This window comes from Platichthys flesus, chromosome 24 (assembly GCF_949316205.1).
Source record: "Platichthys flesus chromosome 24, fPlaFle2.1, whole genome shotgun sequence".
In the NCBI taxonomy this organism is placed as follows: domain Eukaryota; kingdom Metazoa; phylum Chordata; class Actinopteri; order Pleuronectiformes; family Pleuronectidae; genus Platichthys; species Platichthys flesus.
In genome coordinates, this window is record NC_084968.1 from 7,605,033 (window position 1) to 7,614,081 (window position 9,049).

At 42.1% G+C, this 9,049-nt stretch overlaps 1 protein-coding gene across 3 annotated transcripts; it reads left to right on the forward strand.

Annotated features, from left to right (window-relative positions):
• The first annotated feature begins 1,571 nt into the window (after positions 1-1,571).
• Positions 1,572-8,525, forward strand: LOC133949779 (zinc finger protein OZF-like). Of its 3 annotated transcripts, XM_062383762.1 has the most exons (4): positions 1,575-2,163; positions 2,572-3,000; positions 3,576-4,013; positions 5,885-8,525. In XM_062383762.1, the coding sequence occupies exons 1-4, from the start codon at positions 1,857-1,859 to the stop codon at positions 7,258-7,260; spliced, it is 2,550 nt and encodes an 849-aa protein (XP_062239746.1). In that variant the 5' UTR covers positions 1,575-1,856; the 3' UTR covers positions 7,261-8,525. The 3 variants fall into 3 exon arrangements, with proteins under 3 accessions (XP_062239748.1, XP_062239746.1, XP_062239747.1); XM_062383764.1 differs by lacking the exon at positions 5,885-8,525 and having other exon boundaries at positions 1,572-2,163; positions 3,576-4,801; XM_062383763.1 differs by lacking the exons at positions 1,575-2,163; positions 2,572-3,000 and adding an exon at positions 3,008-3,113.
• Positions 8,526-9,049: the final 524 nt, after the last annotated feature.

Below are 9,049 nucleotides of genomic sequence, written 5' to 3' on the forward strand. Positions count from 1 at the left end.
AACAAGTAAGTATATGCTTTTAATCTACTGGATCAACGGGTGATATTATTAGCGCTGCCCGGCGGTTCAGCGTCGCTTCAGTGTCCGTTGTGAACAGCCAAGCGCAGGCTGATAGGGATTAGCGCGGTGCTTTGGCGTCGCCTCCACGTTCTGTGTTCCTCTTTCAAAATGAATGCACTGTCGATGTCTTCTAAAACAGACTCAATGGCAGCATCTACACATCTCAGCTCTCCAGGGGCAGGCATGTTTGTTGAAAATGAATTCAACCCAAGGGCACTTTGATGACGTGGTTGATTACGTTACCGTTGATCATCTGTCCATCATCGTATAAAGCCCGCCCTGACAATCTGATTGGTCCGGATGATTTCGAACCGGGCATAATTTCTCCCCAACGGACCGAACTTCCCGACCTCAAATGTTGTGGGCGGGGCTAAGTTCGTCTGGCATCCAGGCTAGGAAGTACAGTCTTTGCCTTGACTTCTTCAGTGTGAGCTGGGTGTTCACAGTCCATGTTATATTGTCAGTAAGGTGTATACCCAGGTAATTAAAACTTGATCTAAATGATTTAACATAAACATAACATTATCGTATATTTGCCTCATTGTATACAGCACTGTTTAGACTCCATTAGGCCCATTTTTGAGGATGTTCGGGGTGTTTTCCTCTTTATCGTTAAAGTTGAATCTAACCATGGGAGCTGCCATCTTGCCGTTCTGTTGACAAGAAGCAGCTACCTCATTGGAGTAGAACGATCACGTGTTGAACCGTGCCACCACTCGCGACCAAAATCTTATTACGCTCTGACAAAAGTAGTTCTGCATAAAACATAGACTCACCGACAATTGACTGGAATTTCAGCGACAACTTTTTTTGGGTAACTTAGCACGACTCAATCTTTTTTATGAGCTAAAGATTGTGTAGATGCCAGACTGTGGAGCGAGATGAAACGATAACAGGGTTCACCTTACGGCCTAATAGGCCGAAGCTTCATGGGGCTTCATTTGCACTACTGCGCCATCAAGTGGACATTAAATGCAAATGCAAATGTAATTATAATGTGAAGCTGTGTGTGTGAAGCTTTTAATTTAATAAATGAATGAATGATGTTTCTGATGCAAATAAATAAATTGTGAACTTATTAATATGGTGTCTGTCTTCATGATACAATGGCGGGGGTCAATTGCAAGGACGCCATATGTATCTGCCAGGACTTGGCTACGTGACTAACATGAGCCTTGATAGACTGTTAGAAGTCAGTTCGCCGATCTTCGTCTATCCACCTCACTGTACCAGCTGCCCGTTTGACAACCATGGGATCTAGAGCCTTCAGGGCTGAGAAAAGAGTGCGATTGGCCCTGTGTATGATTGGCCCCTACATAGATGTTGAATCCACTAATTGTAAGTTGCTTTTGATAAACGTGTCCGCTGACTTGTAATGTAATTTAGGATTCGAAAATAGAACTTAACTTCTTATCCTCATTTTTTTTCTCTCCAGTAACTTTGACAATGTTCATGCATCAGACTTACTTCAGAACGTAGTGTAAAAATAAACAGGTCAAAAGCATGTGAATTAGCATTACAACATTTCAATCTTTGAAATGACAACAGTTGACAAACACTGATAGGATAAGCAGATCATAAAGCAATTCTTTTGAGGCTAATTGAGCGGCTTTGCTTTCAACAACAGCACATTGAATAATCCAAAGAAGCAGAAGACATCTATATATATTTGTAATGTGCAGTATTAGTACTTTAGTTTGCTCGTCATTGTCCAGTCCAGCAGGGGTCACTGTTGGCTCTGAACTCGGTGTCTTTGTTTACTTGCCGCTGGCTCTCTTTGCTCGATCCGAGCCTCGATGTGCGCAGGAAGGAGGAACATGTCCGCCTTGCAGGTGCTACTGGTGTCGGTACATGAGCGGATCAGCGCTGCCGCTGAAGACTTTCTGCTGCAGGTGGAGAAAGGAGGAGAAACGGCTCAAGTCCCGTCGCTGAGAGCGATGCTAACCGAGCGGCTAACGGCGGCGGCTGAGGCGATCCTTGCGGTGATTGCGGAAACCGTGGCAGAGTACGAAGACCGAGTGGAGCAGTCAGAACGGGAGATCTGCCGCCAGAGGAGGCTGCTCGATGCCGTGATGAAACCCGTAGTCCGGCTGCACAGAGCAGGTCAGTCCCTGCTCATTGGAACCGGAAAGCTAGCTGAGCTAGTGGAGCTAAGCTGATCTGTGCTAGCACAGCCAGTGGCGCTAAACTGCTTTGTGCTAGCGAAGCTATTTGAGGTAAGCTGCTCTTGTTAGCACAGCTAGTGGAGCTAAGCTGCTATGTGCTAGCACAGCTAGTGGAGCTAAGCTACTCTTGTTAGCTAAGGTAGTGGAGCTTGCTTTTCCTCGGTAGAAACATTTGAGTTGTGGCTCTAAAATCTATTTAATGTGAGCAGAGCAGCTCGTCACTAACTGCTTCAAGAAGTTGATCTGAATTTTAACTAAATCTTTAAAAGCATTGAGACAAAGTGTAGAAGACAGAAATATAAATATCAGGTCCAGTTTAAAACGTACCTCTCTACTCTCCCTGCAGACATCCTGCAACTGGTGGTGACTAAAGAAGAGGTTCCCTCTGAGCAGCAGCAGTGGAGCTCGCTTGTGGACCAGGAGGACCCAGAGCCCCCCCACATTAAAGAGGAACTGCAGACCAATCAGAAAGGAGAGCCGCTTCAACAACTGGAAGAGGCTGATATGAAGTTCACATTGACTCCGTTCGCTTTGAAGAGTGAAGAAGACGAAGGGAAACCTCAGTTGACACAGCTTCATCAGAATCAGACTGAGGAGGACAGCGCAGACTTTGGAGGCCAAGAACCAGCCAGGAACTTCGATACTGATGGACATTTACAACCAGATCCTGAGGACCAGAATGAAGTCTCTTGTGATACTGAAAAGCTGGAGATCTGCCGCCAAAAGAGGCTGCTTGATGTTGTGATGATGCCTGAAGTCCGGCTGCACAGAGCAGGTCAGTCCCTGCTCACTGGAGCCGGAAAGCTAGCTGAGCTAGTGGACCTAAGCCGCTCTGTGCTAGCACAGCCAGTTGAGCTGAACTGCTTTGTGCTAGCTAAGCTAGTTGAGGTAAGCTACTCTTGTTAGCACAGCTAGTGGAGCTATGCTGCTATGTGCTAGCACAGCTAGTGGAGCTTGCTTTTCCATGGTGGAAACATTTGTGAGTTGTGGCTCTAAAATCTGTTTAATGTGAGCAGAGCAGCTCGTCACTAACTCCTTCAAGAATTTGATCTGAATTTTAACTAAAGCTTTGAAAGCATTAAGACAAAGTGTAGAAGACAGAAATATAAACATCAGGTCCAATTTAAAACGTTATTACAGTTCAAAGAATAACAAATAAGAAATAGCATGAGATAAAATAGAAGAATGAAAGTCAGTCAATGACTGAAAAAAAAAGCCTCGGATATGACTTACGAAAAGGCAGCGACAAACAGATAGACACTCTCTTATTTCAGAAAAGTGTTGATAAATTGTTGCTATTGTGACACTATTTTGACCAAAAATTACCATACCTCTCTACTCTTCCTGCAGACATCCTGCAACTGGTGGTGACTAAAGAAGAGGTTCCCTCTGAGCAGCAGCAGTGGAGCTCGCTTGTGGACCAGGAGGACCCAGAGCCCCCCCACATTAAAGAGGAACAGGAGGAACCGTGGACCAATCAGAAGGGAGAGCAGCTTCAACAACTGGAAGAGGCTGATATGAAGTTCACATTGACTCCGTTCACTGTGAAGAGTGAAGAAGACGAAGAGAAACCTCAGTTGACACAGATTCATCAGAGTCAGACTGAGGAGGACAGCGCAGACTTTGGAGGCCCAGAACCAGCCAGGAACTTAGGTCCTGATGGACATTTACAACCAGATCCTGAGGACCAGAATGAAGACTCTTGTGATACTGAAGAGCAGGAGATCTGCCGCCAGAGAAGGCTGCTCAATGTTGTGATGATGCCCGAAGTCCGGCTGCACAGAGCAGGTTAGTCCCTGCTCACTGGAACCGGAAAGCTAGCTGAGCTAGTGGAGCTAAACTGCTTTGTGCTTGCACAGCTAGTAGAGCTAAGCTGCTCTGTGCTACCACAGCTAGTGGAGCTAAACTGCTGTGTGTTAGCTAAGCTCAAGGTTCTTCCAGGTTGTTCCATGAAAAATCTGGAAAAGTCATGTAATTGTCAAATTTTTATTTTTAGGCCTGCAAAAGTGCTTGAAAAAATTAAATCCAAAAAGTTTTGGAGATGTCATGGACATTTGTTATATACATATTTTCATGTCGTTCATTTATGCTGAGTTTTAAATACGTCATATACTTTTAAAAGAAATCTGTTCAAAATATAAGCAGGCATACGCTCTCATACCAATTGAAAAGTTTGGTGGGAAAGCAGGCGGGATAATGCACTATGCCAGGTAAGTGTAGATTTAACAAGGGTGGCTACAAATGGAAAGGTACATGCAATGGTTTACAACAGACAAAGACCTCCATCAAAATATTGTCTCATTAATTTGTGTCATTTAAGCAGTGTTGTGCAAGTTCAGACCTCTCATGAACTAGCTCATAGTTCAGTTAATTTCATAGTTTTAAGGTGAAAAGTGAGAATGAAAGGCTTAACTTGTGTTTTAAGAAAACTTTATCCAACACTACCCATTGCCTTGAACTGTACTTCATATCAATTCCTTAAAGAAATGTTTTTTTTTATTTTGTTTAATTCCTGCTCATTTTGTCTTTTTATTTATTCATACCCTGCAAATAAAAGGCACAACAAATCATAGTGCTATGCCTTGCTATGAAATCAATTATTAGGCTAAACCTTTAAGTCTATCATTTAAATTTATTTAATAAATGTGCGTGTGTGTGTGCGCTGTACGGAACCGCGTTGTATTCACTTAAAAAAAAAAGAAGCTGTTTTTCTAACCATTTTTTTCTTCCTGTTCCCATCTGTTATGCCTCAGTGGGGCGCGACACACAGTTTGAGAATCACTAGGCTACATCGCGGAAATATTACGTGCACAGCAACGACATGGTGCTAGTATTCGATTCAGACATCGTCTCTCCTCAGGAGAAGGAAAACATTCCATAACGATTTAGCTAGACCTCAGATAATATGAATGTGTTCACCGTTCAAATTCATTATTTGTCATTAAGTTGCGTTAATTTTTACGTTCTCATTTAAATGAACGTGTTGTTTTGAACTTGTTTGTGCACAACACTGCATTAAAGGCATACTGTATACTTTGCAATTCTCATCGTTAGCTTAAATACAGAATTGTCACTGTTTCATGTTTACAGAAGATTTCACATAATGTTTGGTCATGGAAATTTGGTTTAAAGTTAATGAAAAGTCATGGAAATCCATTGATCAAAATGTGTATGAACCCTGATTAAGACAAAGTGTAGAATACCCAAATATAAACAGTCAAGTCCAATTTAAAATCATTATTGCAGTTCAAAGAATGGAAAATAAAAAGTAGCATAAAATAGGAGAATGAAAGTCAGTCAATGACTGAATACAAAGCCTCGGATGCTCCTTACGAAAAGGCAGCGACAAACAGAAAAGACTTGAGTTAAAAGAAGTAAAACGTTGTAGCAGACATGAAATGTTTTCAATTTTTCTGCATGAAATAATGAACATAATTGACATTGTAATTCTGGCATTTCAAACCCAGGATTGACCTGCACACTTCTGTATCCTCACAAACTACATATCATTCTATCATACTACAGAAGACTGGTTGCCACTAGCTTAGATACAGCCACTTTCTTATTTAAGAAAAGTGTAGATAAAATATCGGTATGTGAAAAGTATTGTGACACTATTTTTTACCTAAAAACACCATACCTCTCTACTCTCCCTGCAGAAATCCTGCAACTGGTTGTGAGTAAAGAAGAGGTTCCCTCTGAGCAGCAGCAGTGGAGCTCGCTTGTGGAACAGGAGCCCCCCCACATTAAAGAGGAACTGTGGACCAATCAGAAGGAAGAGCCGCTTCAACAACTGGAAGAGGCTGATATGAAGTTCACATTGACTCCGTTCACTGTGAAGAGTGAAGAAGACAAAGAGAAACCTCAGTTGACACAGCTTCATCAGAGTCAGACTGAGGAGAACAGTGCAGACTTTGGAGGCCCAGAACCAGCCAGGAACTTAGGTCCTGATGGACATTTACAACCAGATCCTGAGGACCAGAATGAAGACTCCACTGAGACTGAAGTCAGTGATGATGATCGGGTTCCGACCAGTGGCTTAAATATAAGAAATAACAAAAAGCCTGTAAGTGATATGAGACGTAAAACTGATAAGAAACCCTTTAGTTGCTCTGAGTGTGCTAAAAGATATCGTTATAAGAGCGCTCTTATTCAACATAGTAGAGTTCATACAGGAGAGAAACCATTTAGTTGCACTCATTGTGCTAAAAGATTTAGGTATAAGTTTGGTCTTACTGAACATAGTAGAATTCATACAGGAGAGAAACCATTTACTTGCACTCACTGTGCTAAAAGATTTAGCCAAAGGGGTTATTTAACTGTACATCTGAGGTGTCATACAGGAGAGAAACCATTTAGTTGCACTCATTGTGCTAAAAGATTTAGTTATAAGGCTGGTCTTACTGAACACAGTAGAATTCATACAGGAGAGAAATTATTGACTTGCACTCATTGTGCTAAAATATTTAGCCATAGGGGTCATTTAACTGTGCATTTGAGGTGTCATACAGGAGAGAAACCCTTTAGTTGCACCCAGTGTGGTCGGACATTTAGCCGGAATGGCTCATTAACCAGTCATATGTTGAGTCATACAGGAAAGAAACCATTTAGTTGCACTTTTTGTGGTCAAACATTTGGCAGAAATAGCAATTTAGCTGTACACATGAGAAGACATCTAGGAGAGAAACCATTTAGTTGCACCCAGTGTGGTCAGAGATTTGCAGAAAGGGACTCATTAAATTTACATATAAGAAGTCATACAGGAGAGAAACCATACAGTTGCTCTCAGTGTGGTAAAAGATTTATGGAAAAGTCTATCTTAAAGGTGCATATGAGAATTCATACAGGAGAGAAACCATTTAGTTGCTCTGAGTGTGGTAAAAGATTCAGAATAAAAAAAGGTTTAACTAACCACATGAGAATTCATACAGGTGAGAAACCATTTAGTTGCACCCAGTGTGGTAGGACATTTGGCCAAAGTAACTCATTAACTCGTCATATGAGGAGTCTTCATTCATGCAGTGACTTAGCATAATTGATATAAGTTTACAGCTACGTTTGTTGTTTTGACAATGTCTTTCCTATGGTTGGTAACCCAAACTCATGTTCAAATTAGATCGTAATCCAAAATGCCGTGTACTGTGTACCCGTTACATCTGGGGGATTAATTCCATTCTGTTTATCGGTAACTAAACTGCAAGTAGGCCATATGTATCTCCTTTTTAAAATCTCATCTGAAAATTCATCATTTTTAAACAGAAATATTGCGTTTCATTGTCTTCTAAGGCTGTGCAGTTAATCAAGTTTTAATCGCAATTTCGATTATGGGGTCAAACTACTATAATTGAGTTGAAACGATTACCTGACTTTTTTTGTCGAAAGAGCCGCACATGCGCAATTCAGTCCTTCCCCAAAAGCATTCAGCAGCCCAGCTGACTGGCACTCACTCTCAAGCAGCTGTTAAGTGAAGGAGGCGAGTTGTGTGTGTTGTGACCGACGGTGAAAAAACAGTGTGAGTGGAAAAGCAGGGAGGGCAGCCCACACTGCAGCAGCACACCATGTAGCGGCTGCTCACCGCTATTTTCAAGGGTGCTCCCGCCTGGCTATTCAGACCGGACCTGCATTTCTCTGCGCCGGTCAGCCTGCCATTCTCCGCTTGCTGTTGTATGTAACCTGTTCAATGTAGGGGTTAAGGGGGTAAATGATGACGTTCCTCATAGCCATCCCCCACCCCTCTCTTTATCTCTCTGTCTGCTTGTAGTGGGGGTGCAGATGGGGACATTTAATAATGAGAGAAAATTTCAAAGTTCTCAGTTACAATGTGTTTTTTTGGAGAGTGTTAGGGTTGCCATCATTAAGGGTTTGAATAACCGGGCACCGATAGCCTGGTTTCATGGAGGAATAATACACACAGCCGTCATCGGTGTTTACCTGAACCGGAAGTGATTCCCTTTATTGCGCACGCTCCAGTCATTTATAGAATAAAGCATATGCTTCAGATTAATAGCACATATTTACAATCATTTGAATAATTGTGATTTTGATATTGTCCAAAAAATCGCATTGTTTTTTGTTGTGTTTTTATAGCTGCTGTGTAAGGTGACCTTGAGTGCTCTGAAACGCTAGAAATAAATAGCTGACTTGTAAAAATAAGACAATAAAATGTATGCATTATGATTGCATGTGAGAAAATAGGTTCTCCATGAAGAGGAGCAACCTCCCAACCAGCCTAGACCCTCACCCAGTGCTGCTGCTAGCCATTTTGGCCCTAAGCATAACTCCTTTATGATGCCCCCCCCCCCCCGAGAAAAAAATACGTGATATACATGCCTAAAAGGTGCCTAATATTTCTATACTGAAATAATATCGGTATTATAATTGTAAGTTATTTTATTTAATGACGTTATTGTTGAGGGTTGATTTGTATTTCCTGTTATAAGCGGGTTGTTGGTAGTGACTCTTATTTTGAAAGGGGGTTTTAAAGGAAGTGGGTTCTGTGATGAGTGAAGTTGTAAAATGAACGGAGAATAAAGGGGTGTGCTGTCCCGAGCGCATGACCTGCTCTCGTGTCCTTTGTTGGCTGAGGCCAGACCTATGATACAACAAAATGCTCGGCTACATCATTATTATAACTATGATGATTTTTCAGTTGCCTAGTTTGTGGTGCCCTCACAAGTTTGCCTTCAGAACCAACAGATCCACAGATGATGCCATCTCCACTGCCCTCCACTCAGTTTACACATCTCTGGGTGAAAACATCACCTACATCAGAATGGATACTCGACTTCCTCACAAACAGACCCCCAGGGCTGTGTACTCAGCCC

What these genes read in the sequence shown, in the direction of transcription:
- LOC133949779 (XM_062383762.1), top strand. Translation starts at nt 1,857, where the DNA reads ATGTGCGCAGGAAGGAGGAACATGTCCGCCTTGCAGGTGCTACTGGTG. An exon ending in AGTCCGGCTGCACAGAGCAG is followed by an intron (nt 3,001 to 3,575) that starts GTCAGTCCCTGC and finishes CTCTTCCTGCAG; the next exon opens with ACATCCTGCAACTGGTGGTG. An exon ending in AGTCCGGCTGCACAGAGCAG is followed by an intron (nt 4,014 to 5,884) that starts GTTAGTCCCTGC and finishes CTCTCCCTGCAG; the next exon opens with AAATCCTGCAACTGGTTGTG.